At 41.6% G+C, this 23,025-nt stretch overlaps 1 protein-coding gene across 1 annotated transcript in view; it reads left to right on the top strand.

The window, feature by feature from the left end:
• The first annotated feature begins 1,356 nt into the window (after nt 1-1,356).
• Nucleotides 1,357-23,025, top strand: part of SCFD2 (sec1 family domain containing 2) — a 391,117-nt gene continuing 369,448 nt past the window's right edge. The window contains exons 1-2 of the mRNA XM_070458048.1: nt 1,357-2,867; nt 19,431-19,599. Coding sequence (XP_070314149.1) covers nt 2,030-2,867; nt 19,431-19,599 — 1,007 coding nt within the window. The 5' untranslated portion in view covers nt 1,357-2,029. The remainder of the gene's footprint in view (nt 2,868-19,430; nt 19,600-23,025) is intronic.

Below are 23,025 nucleotides of genomic sequence, written 5' to 3'. Positions count from 1 at the left end.
TTTTTCCCACTTTATAGCTCAAACTTAAAAAAAAATTGCTTCTGTAATGTTTTATTGCATTTGCTTGCTTTACTTGTGTGTGTTAGGGAAATTAAAAGTCTTGTTCAGGCTTCAGAAAGTAGGACAACAGGCCTCTGACCAACTTTTGACCTGCCTGCACCCTGCCTGGACTATGAGTCTGCCTGCAAGCACACCAGCTGTTACCAGCAAGTCAAGCAGCAACTTAGATAAGAAAGGGAGTGGGTCTTAGAATTTCTTGAGCCCCTGGGGCTCAAGTAGCGCCTGCAACTGATGATGATATTAGTTTTCAGCCTGGGATTATAAATGGGAGCCTGCCTCCACCCCCCAAACTGCAATCTGAAGTCTCAACCATGGAGTGGATGCACCGCCCAGGACCCTTTCCCCTAATAGGACTCCGGATTGCTGTTACTCAGGACTTCCCAGTGCTGTTCAAGTCGGGATGCAGGTTTTGACCCAACTTGGTGATGTTTATGCCATTACTCTCTCTATTGTTTCTATTTCTTTTCTTTTAATGATTCTATATTGAAATTAAGTTAAATATTAACTCTTAAATATTAAAAATTATTTTGTGTTTAATAAGTGGGTTTTTTGTTAATGAATCCTTTGCACCTAAAATGAAAGTAAAACTTACGCCAAACCTTTTACTTAAGGTTATTTTGAGTCCTTTTACCTCAGGTTATTTTGAAGGCAAGGCTGTGGATCGCTTCTATCTATATCTTCAGTGCCCAACACAATGTATGGAATATTGTACATATGCATTAAAAGTTGGTTGAATGTACTATTTATTATACTGATATGAATTCAACAAACATTTATTCAACATTTATTTAATACCTGTTATTTTCTAGTGCTGGGGAAGCCAAGCTTCTAGTGCCCCATCTAGTAGAACAGATATGTTAAGGAAAACAAGTATCTTAAAACTTACTCCATGATATGGCAAGTACTTAGCAGAGGTGTATATTTTTCATGGACCATGTAATATATCTTATTAGCTCCTGTTTTGGAGCCTAGCTCAGTGATCACAGTAAGTGCTTAATAAATAGTGATTGAACAAACTGAACCTATAATGCAATCTGGGCTCAATCTGTTGACTTCATTGTGCAGGCATTTAATGTTCTAAGCTAGGAGTGACTGGAGAGAAATTGAAAAATTGTGAAGGTTTCTGGTGCCATTATAATGCGTTGGCTGGATCTGTAGGCAATTGGGCTGGGAGAGGTTTAAAGCAGAAAAATGGCTGAACAAGCTTAGTTTACTAGGAAGAAAAGTGAATCAAAGGGTGAAGAGCTGGAAAACGGGGAAACGATGGGAGAGGTCACTGCTATTGTCCAGTTGAGTGACGACGGTGGATTAAGGCAGTGAGAACAAAGGTGGATGAGGAGAAAGGGCTGGATTCTCGAATTTTGAAGCAGGTCAAGGTTTAGTGCCAACGAGAGGAGGGAAGGAAGGTAGAGAAAGTGAAAGCGAAACTGTTATGTGTATTACAGGTTTGTGACCAATAATGTATGGGATAGTAATCTATAAACAATAAAACCTCACAGTAGTTGGTTGTTTTTAATCTTCTCTGGCCGCTCTTAATTTGGGCAAAGTGGCTGTACGTTTAAAGAGATGTGTTCAGGTCCATGAAAAACATCCTTTTTCAAATTAGGTTTTATCAGTCCTCAGATTTCTCAAGGAGCAGCGAAGGATAATCTGAACAGAGAGGGAGGGGAGGACAAAATTCCTCAGCTATTTCTTCAGCTCCTTCCCACTTTCACGAACCTAACCTGGCACCCTGGAGGCTCGGAGCCCCGCCCATTTCATCTCAGCCCTAACAATTCTTCCGCGACGGATTTCCTCACTAGCCAATGACGCTCCGTGGCGTCATTACTTTGCGCCACAGTGGACAAGTCAGAGGCCGCCCCACGTGTACCGTGTTGACTGTCAATGTCTCTTGGAGCCCAATTTCCGGAAGCTGTGAGTTCTGCGAGAAGTTCTGCGCTCGGTGCCCCGAGTCTGCGAATTACCAACAATGAACACTACAGGCGTGCTGTCCTTTACCCAGCAAGCCTGGGAGCAGGTGCTGGCCAAAGCGAAACGGGCCGTGGTCTACCTGGACGCCGCCTGCGCGGAAAGCCTGCACTGGGGCTGCGGGTCCTCGCGGTTGCTGGAGGCGGTGGGGAGCCCTGCGTGTTACCTGCGCGAGTTCGAGCCCGCCGCAGTTGGTGGCGGAGCCGAGCAGCCCAAGGCAGTGTTTGTGTTGAGCTCCCTGCTGAAAGGCCGGATCGTGGAGACCCTGCGGGACATCATCTGCCGAAGTCACTTCCAGTACTGTGTGGTGGTCACGGCTGTGAACCACGCAGTCCATCTTACGGCTAATCACGTGCCGGCGGCGGCAGCAGCCGAGTTGGAAGGGCAGCAGCCAGTGTTCGAGCAACTGGAGGAGAAGCTGTGTGAGTGGATGGGCAACATGAACTACACAGCCGAGGTGCTGCACGTGCCGTTGTTACTCGCCCCGGTAGCTCCCCACCTCGCCCTGACCCCAGCGTTTGCTTCCCTTTTCCCACTGTTACCCCAGGATGTGCATATCCTCAGCAGTGCCCGACCTGACAGGAGGAGGCTGGGAAGCCTGGCTGAGGTGGATGCCGCTGCCCTGCCCCCCGACCTGCTGCTGCAGATTCGATGCCTGGTGTCAGGGCTCAGTGCGCTCTGTGAGCATTTAGGCGTGCGAGAGGACTGCTTTGCTGTGGGTTCGCTCAGTCGGGTCATCGCTGCAGATCTGGCCAACTTTGCTCCTGCCAAGAACAGGAGGAAGACGGCCTCAGGCAGGGCATCAGTGGTCTTTGTGGACAGAACGCTGGATCTCACAGGTAAGTGGCAGTGGCTGTGGGGGCTTCATAACCACTCTCCAAAATGATTCAACCTGTAATTAATTTACCTCTTTCACGTGTCAGCCGCTTTCCGGGTGGCTCAGAGGGCAAAGAATCCGCCTGCAGTGCTGGAGACACAAGAGATGTGGGTTTCATCCCTGAGTTGGGAAGATCCCCTGGAAAAGGAAATGGCTATCTACCCCAATATTCTTTTTTTTTTCTTTCATTTATTTTTATTAGTTGGAGGCTAATTTCTTTATAATATTGTAGTGGGTTTTGTCATACATTGACATGAATCAGCCTTGGATTTACATGTATTCCCCATCCCGATCCCCCCTGCCACCTCCCTCTCTACCCACTCCCTCTGGGTCTTCCCAGTGCACCAGGCCCGAGCACTTGTCTCATGCATCCAACCTGGGCTGGTGATCTGTTTCACCCTAGATAATATACATGTTTCGATGCTGTTCTCTCGAAACATCCCACCCTCACCTTCTCCCACAGGGTCCAAAAGTCTGTTCTGTACATCTGTGTCTCTTTTTCTGTTTCGCATATAGGGTTATCATTACCATCTTTCTAAATCCCATATATATGTGTTAGTGTGCTGTAATGTTCTTTATCTTTCTGGCTTACTTCACTCTGTATAATGGGCTCCAGTTTCATCCATCTCATTAGAACTGATTCAAATGAATTCCTTTTAATGGCTGAGTAATATTCCATGGTGTATATGTACCACAGCTTCCTTATCCATTTGTCTGCTGATGGGCATCTAGGTTGCTTCCATGTCCTGGCTATGATAAACAGTGCTGCGATGAACATTGGGGTGCATGTGTCTCTTTCAGATCTGGTTTCCTCAGTGTGTATGCCCAGGAGTGGGATTGCTGCTACCCCAATATTCTTGTCTGGAGAATCCCTGGAGAGGAGCCTGGCAGGCTATAGTCCATGGGGTCCCAAGGAGTTAGACATGACTGAGGGACTGACATTTTGACTATGTGTCAGGTTAAGGAGACAAAGAAGAACTAAATAGACACAGTCCCTCATCTCAGAGTTTATGGTCTAGAGGGGGTTAGAGACAAACAAATAGCAATTAAAGTCAACTTATTAAATGCTGTAATGGATAAAGGCATCTTTAAGGTGTTCTGTCCTGTTAAACAAAAACAACTGCATCTAGCCCAAAGATTGAAAACCTGGACTTATGCTGACACGGAGAACTGTGCACCTGGGAACCTTTAGAAATGTGCAGATATGAGGATTCACAGCGATCCTTCATAAGGAGGCTTTAAGTTGTTGGAGAACTATTACCAGATGACCAAGTTGAAGGAAGCTGTATAACGAAACCCAAAAATATTATAGAAAGTTGACTTTCAAATCTCTTTACATGAGTGTTAATGAGGCTGAACTTAAATTTCACCAGAAAATGAGACTAAATAGACTTGTAGAAAATATTTTCAAGTGTTCATTGATTTATTCTTAGTTCCTGTTCTATTGAAGATTGGGTAGTCCCAAATTGTAATAATATTTATACACATAAGTAACAAATGGTACCCTTAATATGTTGTTGTTTAGTTCCCAAGTCATGTCCATCTCTTCTGCGACCCCATGGACTGTAGGCTGCCAGGTTCCTCTGTCCATGGAATTTGCCAGGCAAGAATACTGGAGTGGGTTGCCATTTCCTTCTCCAGGGTATCTTCCTGACCCAGGATTTGAACCTGAGTCTCCTGCTTGGCAGGCAGATTATTTACCACTGAGCCACCTGGGAAGCCCAGCATTAAAAAGGTGAAGGAAAAACACTTTCTCATACTTGTCATGAGCATTACTTTCTTTTTTAAAGTCTTTTTCTAAAAATAATTTTAAACTTATTTTTATTATTTTTGGCTGTCCTGGGTCTTTGTTACTGTGTGGGCCTCTCGTTGTGGAGAGTGGGATCTATAGTTGCAGTCCTCGGTCTTCTCATTGTGGTGGCTTCTCTTGTTTCAGAGCATGAGCCACAGGACTTGCAGGCGTCAGTGCTTGTGGCACGTGGACTCAGTATTTGGTGGTTCCCTGGCTGTAAAACACAAGCCTGATAGTGGTGGCTTATGGACTTGGTTGCTCTGTGGCATGTGGGATCTTCGCAGATTCGGGATTGAATCCACTGTCTCCTGCATTGGCAGGTGGATTCTTTGCCACCTAGCCACAAGAGAAGCCTTTTGTATTTATTTTCAAAGGTCAATTTTATTGTTCTCTAATTAGGTAAATGTATGGTTGCTGGTAGTACAGGCTGGCCACACCCAAGTTCAGGGACAATGATCAGGTAACTGATTTTGGTAAGCATTCCCTTTAGTAGATTAACAAAAATGTTGAATGAAGTAAAATAAAATTAAAAAACCCACAATAGGTGCATTTGAGATTTTGATTAGAAGATTCATCTTCAGATTATAAAATAGATAGTAGGCTAAATGGTAACAGTGAGATGTAAGCTTAATTATGTGACTTAAAAATCAGCCTGTAGGTGTGATAAATAAAAGTAATCGTTAAAACACCCTTGAATTCTTAGAAGATTAAAAACACCTGATGAGTATATGCTTCTTGAGTTTTTGAGTCATGGTGTATACTGCCTGTGTTTCAATTTCTTTTTGCCCAAAATGTGACATTTCAAATGTTTAGCTCAGTCGCTATGTTGTGTCTGACTCTTTGCGACCCCATGTACTGCAGCACGCCAGGCTTCCCTGTCTGTCACCAATTCCCAGAGCTTGCTCACACTCATGTCCATTGAGTCAGTGATGCCATCCAACCATCTCATCTTCCGTTGTCCCCTTCTCCTCCTGCCTTCAATCTTTCCCAGCATCAGGGTCTTTTCCAATGAGTCAGTTCTTCATAATGGATGGCCAAAGTATTGGAGTTTCAGCTTCAACATCAGTCCTTCCAATGAATATTCAGGGCTGATTTCCTTTAGGATTGACTGGTTTGATCTCCTTGCAGTCCAAGGGACTTTCAAGAGTCTTCTCCAACACCACAGTTCAAAAGCATCACTTCTTCAGTGCTCAGCTTTCTTTATAGTCCAAATCCCACATCCATACATGACTACTGGAGAAACCATAGCTTTGACTAGATGGACCTTTGTTGGCAAAGTAATGTCTCTGCTTTTTAATATGCTGTCTAGGTTGGTCATAGCTTTTCTTCCAAGGAGCAAGCATCTTTTAATTTCATGGCTGAAATCACCATCTGCAGTGATTTTGGAGCCCCCCACCAAAAAGTCTGTCATTCTTTCCATTGTTCCCCATCTATTTGCCATGAAGTAATGGAACTGGATGCCATGATCTTAGTTTTCTGAATGTTGAGTTTTAAGCCAACTTTTCCACTCTCCTCTTTCACTTTCATCAAGAGACTCTTCAGTTCCTCTTCATTTTCTGCCATAAGTGTGGTGTCATCTGAGATTATTGATATTTCTCCCAGCAATCTTGATTCCAGCTTGTGCTTCATCCAGCCCAACATTTCACATGGGATGTACTCTGCATAGAAGTAAAATAGGCAGGGTGACAGTATATAGCCTTAATGTACTCCTTCCCCAGTTTGGAACCAGTCTGTTGTTCCATGTCCAGTTCTAATTGTTGCTTCTTGACCTGCATACAGATTTCTCAGGAGGCAAGTCAGGTGGTCTGGTATTCCTGTCTCTTGAAGAATTTTACAGTTTTTTATGATCCACACAGTGACATACTGTTTCATAAATCAAGATTGCTTCTCTTCCTGCCCTGCCCCAAGACTCCAGTTAGGCAAACTTTAATGTCCTGGCCATCTAGCATCATAGCAACTACTTTTTTTATATAATATGCATCTCTTCCTTATATACAACTTCTAGATCCAGAAAAAAACAAGGAGAGCATAGCTTCTGCCCTCTGAAAGCTCCCAAAGCAAAGTTATTAGGAATGATTTAGAAAATAAGGGTATGTTGGAAGGCCTAAGTTGCCAAGCCTCCCGATCCCCCAATATTTACCCCTCAGATTTCTTGCTTTTATATCACTGAGAAAATATGAGCCATCAGGAAGCTTCTGTATCTTCCCATCACCAAATCTACCAACCTTTCTACATCTACAGCCACGTATTTCTCTCTCCTTCCTTCATATTAAAATGAGATGTATTGTCTCTGCTACTATCTGGTGCCAACTTTTCCTCCTTTGCAGACTAGATCTTTTCCTTTCTCACTCCTCTCATAGATTGACTTCTTTCAATTATCCTCCCCCTTTCCTAGATCATAATTTTTTTTAAATGTCTTTTCTACCAGATTTTTCCCATTAGCATGCACACAGAATGGAACATCTCCTTTCTTAACCCCTCTGGCTTCTGCAACTTCAGATTCATTTTTGCTCCATTTTACAGCAAACAAAAATTTGTCTGTTCTTGCTATCTCTACCATCCTCTGCTCAGTTTTCCCTTGGCTTCACTTCTTTTAGGCTTTACCCACCTTGATACTACTCAGAAATTTCCTCTGTCAAGATCACCAGTGGCCTCCATGTTGCCAAATCCAATGTTCAGTTATCAGGATTCATTTTAGTCAGTCTCAAAGCATCATTTGTCACAGCAGAGTAGAGGATGCATATTATTAAAAAATAATATGAATACAAATATTAAAGAAATACAGAAGATATACAGATAATGCAGTTTCTTGTGTAATCCCATCAGAACATAAAACTGATGCTTTATTTGCTTGCTCACAGTCCTTCCATCAAATCTGGGTTCCTTAGCATTTTTTTCAAGAGCATACATGACCTGCCTGTGTGTACTTGGCCCACCTCAACCCTAAATGATCTCCCGTCACACACAGCTTTCTCGGCACACTGGCTGCCTCGCACTTCCTCAACATGCCAAGTGCGTCCCAGCCTCAGGGCCTTTGAAGTCCTGCAGATAAGCTTGGAATGTTCTTCCTTCAGGTATCTGCATGGCTTTCTCGCTCACTTCCTTCTCAGACAACCCTTCCCTGACCACTTTCTAGAGACATTCTCTAAATGTTGGTTGTTTATTGCCTATCTCCTCACATTTGAATGGAAGCTCCTGAGAGGAGCGACTCCATTTTGTTTAACTATTTATTAACTAGCAGTCAGAAGAGTGCCTTGAAAATAGTAGGTACTCAATAAGTATTTTTTGAAAGACTGGATGAATGTACAGGTGAATTAAAGGTTGCTCTTATTTGGATATTCAGTGAGGTTAATGTACTCATTTTTTGTGATAGAAAATACTTCTGAGATCCCTAAGTTGCATCATTAGTCATTCACAAATAAAGTGGAAGTACACCAGGGCATGCATTTTCTGAGTATTCTAAAATTTGACAATTTAGGTCCATGATAGTATTTGAGCCATTTTAGGTCCATAAGATCATGTGAAAGACTGGGAGAGCATGGCTTTAGAGCCAAGCAAAATAGCAATTAAAGTCAACTAATTAAATGCTGCAATGGGTAAGTACATTCCTAATATGCACTGTCCTGATAAACAAAAGCAACTGCCTCTAGCCAAAGACTGAAAAACTGGACTTACACTGACGTGGAGGAGAACTGTCCACCTGGGAACCTTTTAGAAATGTGCAGACACCAGTATTCACAACAATCCTTCATAAGAAGGATTTAAGTTGATGGAGAACTGTTAACAGATGACCAGATTGAGGGAGCTGTACAACAAAACACAAAAATAACTGAGATACTACAGACAGTTGACTTTTAAGTTTGAAAGGGGCATTATTCAAAGGGAGCAAATAGAAAAGTTTCTCTGGGTAGATTCAAGGCAACAGACAGGTAAAAAGAGAAAGAAAAATCAATCTACTTTGTCCAGGGCTTATGAGGAACCGTGAAAGTATCATTTTCAATAGCATGCTGAGAGAAACACACAATGTGATGACAGCAATGAGCGTGAACCTCCGGGAAGTTTCCTGAGATCTCTGCCAAGTACATTTAAAATGATCAGGACTCTGTTTCCTTCTGAAGAGTTCATTTGGAAAGCACCAGGTGGGGCTCGGCCAGGTGGCGTCCATGCATCGAGGACAGCATCCCTGGCCTGGGAAAGGGAGCTTAGGTTGGCTGAGAGCTCCTGAGTGGGCGAGGTCACCCGCCTGGGGTAGCAGGTGGCAGCAGCAATGCCCTGGGCAGGAGCGGGGCTCAGAGGAAGCCAGAATGGGTGGCATGATGCTGTCCCTGGGGCCCAGCATACTTACCTCTCTACTGGGACATGGAACCCAGTTTGAAACCTATCGACTTTGGCATAGAGTACCCAAGAAAGTTTCACTGATCTACATCCCATTTTTAAATTATGACAATGCTCTCCTTCAGAAGGGATCAAATTATTGCTGGTTGATAGAGGGTAGATTTTGGAGAAGAGATTCTAATTGGAACAAATTTGTTACTCTAGTCCCAATAACTTATAAAGTCTTTTTAATGGATGCATTTGTGGTGATCATCCAAACTATCTTCCAGATAATCAGTTTATTGGTTCATTTATGTCAAAGATGTTTCAAGATAGTGTTGCAATTTCATATTGATAATTCTTAGGGCTGATTTTCAGCTGGTATGCAGTTGTGGTGTCAGACTTGTTTTTTAAAGACTGAAGTATGTCTGTGCCTGTGTGTGCAGTCACTTCAGTCTGTGCAAATCCATAGACTGCAGCCCGCCAGGCCCTTCTGTCTGTAAGCTTCTCCAGGCAAGAATACTGGAAAGGGTTGCCGTGTCCTCCTCTGGGGAATCTTCTCAGCCCAGGAATTGAACCCGCGTCTCTTGCCTCTCCTGCAGTGGCAGGTGGATTCTTTACCACTGAACACCTGGGAAACCCCCAAATGTTTGTACTAGTAAGTAAAGAGAAATTCTCTACTTGGTGAGACCACAACTCAATACTGTTGCTTGGTAGAGGCAAGCAATAGGGCCTAAGAAAGTGGGGGTGCTGAGGGTGCTGAAGCCGCAGAAGGAGTTTATGCTGGTGGTGATATTTGTAGAGAAGCAGCACGTATCCTTTGCTCCAGGGTGGCCCCAAACTGGCTGGGGTAGGAAGGTAAGTGGACTTGGTGGCATTACTTTTGGCCCAGGTGCTTTCCAACCATAATCTAGGCTCTGACATCCAGGAACATACCCGATCACCATGCTTAGTTTTTTTTTTTAATTTATCTGTTCTGGCTGCAGCAAGCAAAAGAAGCTGGGGAGCTCACAACTTGTTACTAAGGGTTTGTTGTGGACTTCCCTATTCGTCCAGTTGCTGGGATTCTGAGTCCCTAGTGCAGGGTTTGATCTCTGGTCAGGGAAGTGGATCCCATATGCCACTAGGGCAGCCAAATAAATAAAAAATAAATATTACAAAGAAAAGAATTTCTTGTGACAATTTTGATGTAGTTTCTTACATCAAATTGCAGCTTAGATTGGGGCATTGCTTAGCTAAGGATAGCAGCAGCATGTAGAAGATTGCACCAATAATTTTTTAAAATCTAACTGGAAATCATCAGAATGATTTGAATCTGATATGGATTTCAATTTAAATTACATATGACAGCGGTTTTCATATAGTGACCAAAAGAAAATCCATTTTCAGTTGTTGGTTTAAATGTTAATTTATATACATAGTGTATTAAAATGTTATTTGTTGTTGAATATTTTGGGTGCTATTCGTGACACTTTACCATTAGAAGATATATATGCATATGTATATATTCTTCTTAGATGTAAAATTGACACTACCCGAAATAACACAAATAACCTCCAATAGTTCATAAATACTCCACAGTGTTAATGTCATGCTTACAAATATAGAGAAGCTTCTCATCTTTTTGTCATCATCTTTGCTGAAAGTAATGTCACTTTGTCTAATAGTTTGTTTATTTTTTTTCAGTAAACATTTATTGAGTGCCTGCTATGTGCCAGGTGTTATTCAGGCCTAGAGGAATACTGGTGAACAAGATAGACACATTCCTTGCTCCCCTGAAGCAGTCGATAAGCTCTCTGGGCTGAAAAATAGAGGAAGTTTGTTGTAATTGTTTGAGAAGTTATTGCAATTGTATTTTTTTTCCATTTATTTTTATTAGTTGGAGGCTAATTACTTTACAATATTGTAGTGGTTTTTGTCATACATTGACATGAATCAGCCATGGATTTACATGTATTCCTTATTTGAAAAGGCCCCCAGTGTCTGTCGCTATGATTTCGGTGTACCTTTACCACATCTAGACCACACAGAAGCTTGTCTGCAGTATTCTTCAGACATGTTTGCATAGGGGATTTAAAGACAAACTTCTATGGACTGATCTGGCTTCTGATTTTATTTCAAGGGACAATTAAAAAGGTAGATGTGATTTATGAATATCAGAGAGATTTGAGTCTATTTTTTTTCTAGTATTTTCTGGCTCTTCAGATGGGCTCGAGGGCTTTGTTGATTATTTACAAGTTCAAGATCAAAAGATAAGAGGGAGCAGTAACTCTGGGAATTAAATTTCTTCTTGGTTCAATTCTTTTGAATTTTAGTTTCATATAAACTTTTAAATTAAATCCATCCAGTTAAAGATTAACTCCCAATCCAATGGGTGGTTCTTAATCCTTGGATTAGGATTTATTGGTTCATTCAAGATGTGGTTATATATTGTTTTATTAAAGTCTTAAAATTTGAGACTATTCATAATTGCTAACCTTTGGGATCATACTACTTTTCTCAGCACTGTACATATATGTTGTTACTCAGTCGCTAAGTTGTGTCCAACTCTTTGGGACCCCATGGACTGCAGCATGCCAGGCTTCCCTGTCCTTCCCTATCTCTAGGAGTCTCCTCAGACTCATGTCCATTGAGTCAGTGATGCCATCCAACCATCTCATCCTCTGTTGCCCCCTTCTCCTCTTGCCCTCAATCTTTCCCAGCTTTGGAGTCTTTTCTAGGGAGTCCGTTGTTCCCATCAGGTGGCCAAAGTTTTGGAGCTTTAGTTTTAGCATCTGTCTTTCCAGTGAGTACTCAGGATTGATTTCCTTTAGAATTGACTGGTTCAATCGCCTTGCTCTACAAGGGATAAATTCCTTTAATTTTTATGACAATTCTTCTATAATTATCCCCATTTTACAGATGAGGAAACAGAGACATGGAGGAGTTAAGGAACTCACCCAAGATCACACAGCTAGTAAGTCGAAGAGTTGGGGTTTGAACCTTTGCATCTTGCTCCAGAGCCTGTGCTCATAACCTCTCTCACATGAAAGGTTATTCTTGTCCTGCATAGTGGAGATGAGGTTCATGTGGTCTCTAGAAGCTAGCAGCCTTAGAGACTCAGCACAGTTGTTGGATTCTGGTGCTGCTTTAGTGTTCGAAAAAGTTACTTATTCTTTTCCCTCCACATCTGGTTTTCCACAAAATGCAAAATAACCAACCAATATCTTTATCTTGGAGAAGGAAATGGCAACCCACTCCAGTATTCTTGCCTGGAGAATACCATGAACAGAGGAGCCTGGCAGGCTACAGTCCTTGGAATTGCAAGAGTTGGACACGACTTAGCGACTAAACCACCACCACCATCTTTATTTTAGGGTTCAGAGGATATTGTTTAAAATCAGCATAGGTAATGAGAACAATTGAGAAGCGATGTAAAGCTCTGACTAGGTTCCAAGTGTTAGATCTAGACTGTTATAATAAATTCAAGGCTTAGCTTAGTAACATACCTGCTGTTTGGTTCTCACTGAGCTTTTTGAGGGATTTTTCATTTGTAAATGGGGGAAATAATGAGTGTAAAGTGCTGTTGGAAAAATATAAAATCATCCATCCATTTACTTATTCAGTATATAACTAATGCAGTAGATAAGAGATTAAAAAGGGATTGTGTTTCCATTTTAGATAGCATAGCTGGGGAAGACCTCTCTGAGGATGTGACATTTGATCAGAGAATGACAGGAGAGGGGAAATAGGATGTGGGACAGCCTTGGTATAGAACATATAAGACCCAGGTACAGAACACAGAAGACCCAGCTGTTGAATACGTAACACCCAGGGAGAGGCAAGTGCAAAGGACCTGAGGTGGGAAGACACTGGATGTGTTTGAGGAGTCCAGTGTGGCTTCCTTCAACTTGCCCTGCAAGCAAGGAGGGCGGTGAGAGGAGATGAAGTTGGAGAGATAGGCAGAAGGAAAGCATTGTAGGGCAAACTAGAGACTTAGATTAAAAACCTGAATATGACGGGAAATTTGGAGGGCTTTGAGCTGTGCTGTGACATGCTCACATTTACATTACACAGGATCACATATGTAAGGAGTGAGGGGCTTGAGGCAGATCCTTAATATATAGTAGCTGCTGCCACTCTCTAGGGTGCGTAGCAGGCATGCGTGGCAGTCATAGTGGCCTTAGCTCTACCCTTGCTAGTCAGAAGTCTTTGGGTGAGTTTCAGCTTATTGGTCTCAGTTTCTTGATCCGTGAATTGAGAATAACAGGGTAAAATAAGTTAACACGTCCAGCTCCTAGAATAGTGTCTGGTGCGTGATGGGAAAAATATTAGTTATTACCATTATTAATTAATGACATGCCTTTAAAGTGTTGAAATGTATGTTTTCCCCTTCAATATGAGGCTAAGACTGTAAGTATAATTTGCCATACATATAACCCAGAAGAATTCTACTACCTAACCTATTATCTGCCACTAAGTAAATGAGTGCTAAAGAATTGATGCTTTTGAATTATAGTGCTGGAGAAGACTCTTAAGAGTTCCTTGGACAGCAAGGAGATCAAACTAGTCAATCCTAAAGGAAATCAACTCTGAATATTCATTGGAAGTACTGATGCTGAAGCTCCAATACCTTGGCTACATGATGTGAAGAGCCAACTTATTGGAAAAGACCAGGATGCTGGGAATGAGTGACGGCAAGAGGAGAAGGGGGCAACAGAGGATGAGATGGTTGGAAGGCATCATTAACTCAATGGATGAGTGTGAGCAAGGTCTGGGAGATGGTGAAGGACAGGGAAGCCTGGCGTGCTGCAGTCCATGGGGTTGTAAATGGTCGGACATGACTTAGCAACTTAAAAACAACAGCAAAGTAACTGAGAGTTGGTTAGAATTAACCATTCGTCAGGAACTATATTCTATGATATTTTGGGTATTGGTATATAGTATTTTAAGGATGTAAATAATAGTTTGGTTCTGTAAAAACAGCTATTAGCTACTGAACCTTAAAGAAAATTAAGTATGTTGACTTCTCATATTGAAGAGTTTCTAGATTTGCTGAGAGTTTTTGTTTTAATTTGCTAACAGTGTAATGAATTGAGACTTGCTAAAGTCCCCTGTGCTTGCATAGGGAGTAAGAGTATCAGCTAGACTGTAGGCGCTAAAGAAGTTAAGAAGGAAAGGCAGAACACATAGACAACTTGTTTGTACCTTGTGTCAAAGAATGGCAGATGACAGATAAGAATAACTTAGGGGCAAGACTCTGAATTTGGGCACAGAGTTCACAGAAAAGTTACTGTGGTAATGAGGAGAAGTTTTTAAATTATTGAGAAGGTTACCACTGGAAAGCGAAATTCATGATGCTGTGGGGTAACCTAGTATCTCCTTTCCAAGGTTAAAGATGATTCACTTAGAGACTTTTGACTCTCCTCTGGGTCTCAGGGTCCCTAATAGTCACTAGGCATTCATTCAGCAAATATTTAATGAGTAAGTTATAGTCTGAGTGCTGGGGAGACAAACGTAAACCAAAGAAAACGTAAATAAGATCTGGTTCCTTCCAGCCCTGATAACTGAATATTTTTCCGGTGGAATAAAAACACTTTTCTTTAACAGCAGAAGTCCCCTTCAAAGCACTCATACTGGTTCTGTATTAAGTCACTTGTATGGGCTCTTTTTTTTTTTTTAAATAAAGAGTGTGCTTATCTGCCTCCTGTGTTTGAATTCTTTCTCTGTAATTTACAACATATATAATTTTGAGCAAGTTACTTAAACTGAATCCTCTGCTGTGTCATTGAGCATAATAATACCTATGTATTAGAGTTGTTTTAAGAATTAAGTGGATAATAAATATAGTACGGAAGTTAACATCTGTACGTCATCAGGTCTCAATCAGTCCAGTTCAGTCGCTCCGTCATGTCTGACTCTCTGCGACCCCATGAACTGCAGCACACCAGGCCTCCCTGTCCATCACCAACTCCCGGAGTCCACAAACCCATGTCCATTGAGTTGGTGATGCCATCCAACCATCTCATCCTCTGTCATCCCCTTCTCCTCCTTCCTTCAATCTTTCCCAGCATCAGGGTCTTTTCAAATGAGTCAGCTCTTCATAACAGGTGGCCAAAGTATTGGAGTTTCAGCTTCAACATCAGTTCTCCCAGTGAACGCATAGGACTGATCTCCTTTAGGATGGACTGGTTGGATCTCCTTGCAGTCCAAGGGACTCTCAAGTCTTCTCCAACACCACAGTTCAAAAGCAGCACATTCTTCAGTGCTCAGCTTTCTTTATAGTCCAACTCTCACATCCATACATGACTACTGGAAAAATCATAGCCTTGACTAGACCTATATTTGTTGACAAAGTAATGTCTCTGCTTTCTAATATGCTGTCTAGGTTGGTCATAACTTTCCTTCCAAGGAGTAAGCATCTTTTAATTTCATGGCTGCAGTCGTCACCTGCAGTGATCTTGGAGCCCAGAAAAATAAAGTCAGCCACTGTTTCCACTGTTTCCCCATCTATTTGTCATGAAGTGATGGAACTGGATGCCATGATCTTAGTTTTCTGAATGTTGAGCTTTAAGCCAACTTTTTCACTCTCCTCTTTCACTTCATCAAGAGGCCCTATAGTTGTTCTTCACTTTCTGCCATAAGGGTGGTGTCACCTGCCTATCTGAGGTTATTGATATTTCCTGGCAATCTTGATTCCAGCTTGTGCTTCCTCCAGCCCAGCGTTTCTCATGATGTACTCTGCATATAAGTTAAATAAGCAGGGTGACAATATACAGCCTTGACGTACTCCTTTTCCTATTTGGAACCAGTCGGTTGTTCCATGTCCAGTTCTAACTGTTGCTTCCTGACCTGCATACAGGTTTCTCAAGAGGCAGGTCAGGTGGTCTGGTATGCCCATCTCTTGAAGAATTTTCCACCATTTGTTGTGATCCACACAGTCAAAGGCTTTGGCATAGTCAATAAAGCAGAAATAGATGTTTTTCTGGAACTCTCTTGCTTTTTCGATGATCCAGTGGATGTTGGCAATTTGATCTCTGGTTCCTCTGTCTTTTCTAAAACAAGCTTGAACATCTGGAATTTCACGGTTCATGTGTTGTTGAAGCCTGGCTTGGAGAATTTCGAGCATTACTTTACTCGAGTGTGAGATGAGTACAGTTGTGCGGTAGTTTGAGCATTCTTTGGCATTGCCTTTCTTTAGGATTGGAATAAAAACTGACCTTTTCCAGTCCTGTGGCCACTGCTGAGTTTTCCAAATTTGCTGGCATATTGAGTGCAGTGCTTTCACAGCATCATCTTTTAGGATTTGAAATAGTTCAACTGGAATTCCATCACCTCCACTAACTTTGTTCATAGTGATGCTTCCTAAGGCCCTCTTGACTTCACATTCCAGGATGTCTGGCTGTAGGTGAGTGTGAGTGATCACACCATTGTGATTATCTGGGTCATGAAGATCTTTTTGTACAGTTCTTCTGTGTATTCTTGCCACCTCTTCTTAATATCTTCTGCTTCTGTTAGGTCCATACCATTTCTGTCCTTTATCAAACCCATCTTTGCATGAAATGTTCCCTTGGTATCTAATTTTCTTGAAGGAAATTAGTCTTTCCCATTCTGTTGTTTTCCTCTATTTCTTTGCACTGATCACTGAAGAAGGCTTTCTTATCTCTCCTGGCTGTTCTTTGGAACTCTGCATTCAAATGGGAGTATCTTTCTTTTTCTCCTTTGCTTTTCACTTCTCTTTTTTTCACAGCTATTTGTAAGGCCTCCTCAGATGGCCATTTTGCTTTTTTGCATTTCTTTTTCTTGGGGATGGTCTTGATTCCTGTCTCCTGTACAGTGTCATGAACCTCTGTCCATAGTTCATCAGGTACTCTGTCTTATCAGATCTAGTCCCTTAAATCTATTTCTCATTTCCACTCTGTAGTCATAAGGGATTTGATTTAGGTAATACCTGAATGGTCTAGTGGTTTTCCCCACTTTCTTCAATTTAAGTCTGAATTTGGCAATAAGGAGTTCATGATCTGAGTCACAGTCAGCTCCCAGTCTTGTTTTTGCTGACTGTATAGAGCTTCTCTATCTTTGGTGTCAAAGAATATAATCAATCTGATTTCGGTGTTGACCATCTGGTGATGTCCATGTGTAGAGTCTTCTCTTGTGTTGTTGGAAGAGGGTGTTTGCTATGACCAGTGCGTTCTCTTGGCAGAGCTCTGTTAACCTTTGCCCTGCTTCATTCTGTACTCTGAGGCCAAACTTGCCTGTTACTCCAGGTGTTTCTTGACTTCCTACTTTTGCATTCCAGTCCCCTATAATGAAAAGGACATCTTTTTTGGGTGTTAGTTCTAAAAGGTCTTGTAGGTCTTCATAGAACAGTTCAGCTTCAGCTTCTTCAGCATTACTGGTTGGGGCATAGACTTGGATTACTGTGATATTGAATGGTTTGCCTTGGAAACGAACAGAGATCATTATGTCATTTTTGAGATTGCGTCCAAGTACTGTATTTTGGATTCTTTTGTTGACTATGATGGCTACTCCATTTCTTCTAAGGGATTCTTGCCCACAGTAGTAGACATAATGGTCATCTGAGTTAAATTCACCCATTCCAGTCCATTTTAGTTCTCTGATTCCTAGAATGTCGACGTTCACTCTTGCCATCTCCTGTTTGACCACTTCCATCTCCTCTTTGACCAGGTCTCAATAAATATTAGCTATTCTGATGAAGATGATGAGGGTGATGACTGTGATTCCTTGAATTTCTGGTTTAGTTTTTTCTGCCTAGTTTTTCTGCCCAAATTAATATGACATGGAAAATACAATAGAGAGATACAGACAGAAAGACATTAGGAAGTCAAATATTAATTGATTTGAAGTGAGTGAGATCAGAACAAGTTGATTTGGCCAGTCACATCCGTTGTTGCCATTCTAATGGCAGAAAGTGAAGAGAAACCAAAGAGCCTCTTGATGAGGGTGAAAGAAGAGAGTGAAAAAGCTTGCTTAAAACTCAACATTCAAAAAAATAAGATCATGGCATCCAGTCTCATCATTTCATGGCAAATAGATCAGAAGATTGGGAAAGATTGGAAGCAGTGGCAAATTTTGTGTTCTAAGGCTCCAAAATCACTGCAGATGTTAACTGCAGCCATGATGAAATTAAAAGATGCTTGCTCCTTGAAAGAAAAGCTATGACAAACTTAGCATTTCCAAAAGCAGCGACATCATTTTGCTGACACAGGTCCACATAGTAGAAGCTATGGTTTTTCCAATAGTCATGTACAGAAGTGAGATTTGGACCATAAAGAAAGCTGATTGCCGAAGAATTGATGCTTTTGAACTGTGGTGCTGGAAAAGACTCTTGAGAGTTCCGTGGGCTGCAAGGAGATCAAAGCAGTCAATCCTAAAGGAAAGCATCCCTGAATAATCATTGGAAGAGCTGATGCTGAAGCTGAAACTCCAGTACTTTGGCTACCTGATGCAAAGAGCCAACTCGTTGGAAAAGACCCTGATGCTGGGAAGGGTTGAAGGCAAAAGGAGAAGGAGGCAACAGAGGACAAGATGGTTGAATGGCATCACCGACACAATGGGTATGAGTTTGAGCAAACTCCAGGAGATAGTAGAGGACAGGGAAGTGTGTTGTGCTGCAGTCCACGGGGTCAGAAGAGCTGGGCATGACAGCAACTGAACAGCAACAACAGCTGTTTGTTGAAATGGTATCTTTCAAGCATTGATGACTTTCGGAAAGATAACTTGGCCTTTTGGAAAAGCATTAAGCTGTGTAATTGGTCATGATTTTTATTTGAGCTTATTAATTCATTTGTTATTAAAGGAGTTAATATATGTAAAACACCTGGAGCAGTACCTGGTAAATAGAAAATGCTCTATAAATCCTTCTATCAGTACAAACTTTTTCCATTCATTCATTTGTTCTTTGTTTCATCTAACAAATAATTAGTAAACCTACCAGCTGCCAAGTTGCCTTTATGTATAGAATGGACTAGGTAAACAGCTGCCATTATGAAGATAAGCCTCTCACAAAGGGGAGATCTGCTATTCTTGGTCAGGTCACTAAGCCCTTCTAAGTCTTAAAGTCTTCATCAGTAAAATTAAGAAAATCTTTCTGGCTCGAAAATTTCAGGATAGTGTCATCTTATGTCACCATTTACCTGACCTACCAAATGTTGACTATTTTTATTCACTAAATGCCTGTTGATGCCTTCCATGTGTAGGCACTATGCCAAGTGCTGGGAATATAGCAGTAACCAGATAGACATAGCGCCTGCCCTCAGGGACCGTTAAGTCCGACACACAAGACATACATTGTCTAGGTAATTGTGAACCTGATTAGTGTTACCAAGGGAAAAATGTCAGCATTGTGTTACTGATTTCTGTAACAGCTTCTTTTTCCTCCCATTTTGTGAGTTCATATTTTCTTGTCTGTTTAAATAGGGGCTGTAGGACATCATGGAGATAACTTGGTGGAGAAGATCCTCGCGGTGCTTCCCCAGCTTCCAGGCCACACCAGTGATGTGATGGTTAACATGGTGGAGCTCACTGCACTCCAGGCTGAGGAGGAGAGTCAGAATGTGGTTGTACCCGGCTGTCTTGCACAATCCAAGTAAGATGTGTGGTTTTTTTTCCCTCTTTTCCTTTTCTTTCTTTTCTAGAGTGTTCTGTAGAAAGGAGACAATTAAGAGTTAGTCTGGTTGAAAAATTTGTAGTGGATAGCATTTAGAAAAAAGAATTTTTTCTAAACTTTGAAATAATTGTGTTTGTTAAACAACGTAAGCCGAGAAGTACAGAATTTTGAAAAGGTGTTATTTAGATGTAATATAAGCTTATTCCAGGGTCAGCTAAGTGAGTCAATTTATACATCTCCATTTCTCAGACAGTTTCACGTGGAGTTGAGGCTCGGCTTACTCAGCTTCTCTTTCCCAGCTGAGTCTTACACATGATGAAAATCCTGCCCACAAAGCTCTGAAACAGTGCCATCTTTTCATATGTAAATGATATACTCTTGGGCATCAGTGGGAAAAGTTTTTATTTCTGTGCATACTTTTGCACATGGTTAGAGAAAGAAGGTGGGGTACTTTGTATTATGCAGAGTTCCAAAAAAAAATAATAATAATCACTCCAGAAACATGACAATGAAAAGAAACAGTAATTACCTTTCCTACTTTTTCCTTCATCAACAGTTTTTATGGGAACAAAAGTATATTTCAAGAGAAAAAAGTGTTTATCTATTTCCCTCATCTCCCAAGTTTTAAAGTTTTAAACAAAGCAGGACCTTTCAGCTCTATAGTTTTCAATGTTAATAGTAATGGACGTGTTTGGAATTTCCTGTCATCGTTGGGATTGATTTTCAGCTCCTGAAATTTTCAGCTTTGTTGTAGACAGTTAATGACATTTATTGGATGCCCAGTGTGTCTGGGCTGGTGTGTGAAGAAAACAGAAAGTTCTGCCCCTGTCTTTTTGTGCACTCTTACACGCGATAAAAACAACGGCCTGTGCTCACTTTGGCAGCGTATATGCTAAAACGTTGGCCTAATGGCTTGAAGCTATACAAAGTCAAGTAATTATGATTGGAAATATTTTTAACTTCTCAGAGGACAGTTTAAAACTTTATTATTAAGAGCTTACTATGAGCCTTACTCTGGGGTAAGTAATATGGAGGACATAATATGAAATGTCATTCTTGCCTTCAAGGAACACTTTTCTTGTTGGGTAGTCATGATTTACACACAGGTATGGTTAAAAAATACTAGAATGATACAGAATTAAGACTCATGTGTCTTCTCTAGATTATGATTCCTGTAAGTGAAGTATGAAGTTACTGTGGGCTTTGTAGATCAGTGCGGGCATTGTGGAAGTGGTGGTGCTTCATTCAGTTGTGTCTTGAAGGATTCAGAAAAGGAGAGAGCATGAAGACAGGTACGGAAATAAGAAGTCAGGGCTTAAGGTGATGGGTTGTGAGAAATAAAGACAGTGACAGGACCATCACCAGACCATCACTGCATCAGCTTAATTAACATTTTTCAGGACTTACTATTATACATGCCAGGCATTTGGGAAGTCCTTTAAGTTTCACAGTGACCCAGTGAGGTAGATGTTTTTATTCTGCATAAGGAAACTAAGACAAAGAGAAGTTAAGTAACTAGTAGGACATAGGATTAGAACTTGAGCCCAGAATGTTTGACTTCTGAGGCACTGTGTTAACTTATGTACTATGTGTGCAGGGGCCAGAGAAAATCTAGCCTCATGAAACACAAAGCTATTTCATGATTTAATTTGGGGAAGCCTATGTGTTCAACATAATGGTTATACAAACAACAGGATTCAGTAGTGACTGATTTCAGCAAAAAGGGAATTTATTAAAGGGGATTGGAAAGCTAGCAGAATCAAAGGAAGAATGGTTAATCAGATTTTGGAATGGAGTAGTACAGTTCCTGAAGCTGAAACTCCAATACTTTGGCCACCTGATGCGAAGAACTGACTCACTGGAACAGACCCTGTTGCTGGGAGGGATTGAAGGCAGGAGGAGAAGGGAACGACAGAGGATGAGATGGTTGGATGCCATCACCGACTCAATGGGCATGAGTTTGAGTAAAGCTCTGGGAGTTGGTGATGGACAGGGAAGCCTGGCGTGCTACAGTCCACGGGGTTGCAAAGAGTCGGACATGACAGGGACTGAACTGAACTGAACTGAGCACAGTTCCAGGGACCTAGGGGCCAAGAACTCAGGAAAGCTCTTCCAGTCATTGACACCAGAGAGACTGAATTTCAACTGTTACTCTGTCTTGAGTCATTCTGTCTAAGATTCAGATTCCAGGGGAAAAAGTAAGATTGGCCTAACTTGGGGCCAGTAGGGTTGGGAGCAGTTCATGCTGACTGAGATTTGTGCCAGGATCATATGGCATGGCAGAGGGATAGTTTTTCAAAGGAAAACTGGAATGTTTATCAAAAGGAGGGAGAGAGAGCCTGAGCATATGCCTTTTCCACTCCTGGTCTGTGTTTTTAATGGGTGCCTTTTCCTATCTTTAGACTATGAGTGAGTATTGCATAGAATATCAGTTTTCAGTGCCACTCAAATATCAGAGTGTGGTCATAAATGTCCAAGGCAGTGGTGAATTCTAGCAAGACCTAAAGAAAACTTTAAGGAGAGCAAGTTTGGTTGACATAGTGAGACCAGAAGGCAGGTCACAGATGATAAAGGTAGTGAGAAAATTGTAACCAAATAAAAATATAAAGCAATAATTAGGAGAAAATATGGTATTCTCTTTATAGTTGCTTTGAAGACTGAAGGAATTGTGCTGATTAATTTCTTTGTAAAGAGATACTGAAATCAGTTACAGCCAACCTAGTGTCTACTGCACTTCCATCAAAATAATGACAGTCACTACTATCTCCAATGCCACCCCCAAGAAAGTTCTTAGTGAAATGAGTGTGAGGATTAAAAATTTAGTACTGAAAGGTAAAACAGATGACTGTTTGGCAATGAATAATGTGACTGCAGTAGAATAATCTTTAAAAACCAAGTCTCTAACCAGGATATAAACCTTAACAGGCAAAATTGATTGCTAAAATACTTTTTATAAAAGGTTGTTTATAATTACAGCAATTAAAATTATGACCTATGCAGATGAAAAATTGATAACTTAGATGCATTATAACGTGGCTTTCCAGTTCCTGTCCACCGGTCACTGGATTATGTGGAATATGTTGTTCAGGACAGAGGCAGGCTCTTTTCCGTTCTCATGTTACCTTTTGTGGCAGTGGGTTTCTGTCCTCTGCCCCAGCTCCACTCGCCTAGCCTGTTACTCTTTGAGTTCCTGAAGAGCGCCCCCTCACGCCCTGCCTGCGCTGACCGTGTCTCTGCTGGGGCCCCTGCCCCGGTTCAGCCCCACACGCACGGTGCGGCCGGTTCCTCTCTGTCCAGCGCCCACTTTTCCTCCCGCAGCGCCACGCGCGCCTGCCTCGTCTTTCATTCTCTCCTCCTTCCTCGCTTCTTACAGCCACACTAGCTTCCTATCTCTTACTGCGGTAG

This window comes from Odocoileus virginianus, chromosome 29 (genome assembly GCF_023699985.2).
Source record: "Odocoileus virginianus isolate 20LAN1187 ecotype Illinois chromosome 29, Ovbor_1.2, whole genome shotgun sequence".
Taxonomy (NCBI): Eukaryota; Metazoa; Chordata; class Mammalia; order Artiodactyla; family Cervidae; genus Odocoileus; species Odocoileus virginianus.
The sequence above is the reverse complement of the archived record's forward strand: the minus strand, read 5'-3'. Positions and strand labels throughout refer to the sequence as shown.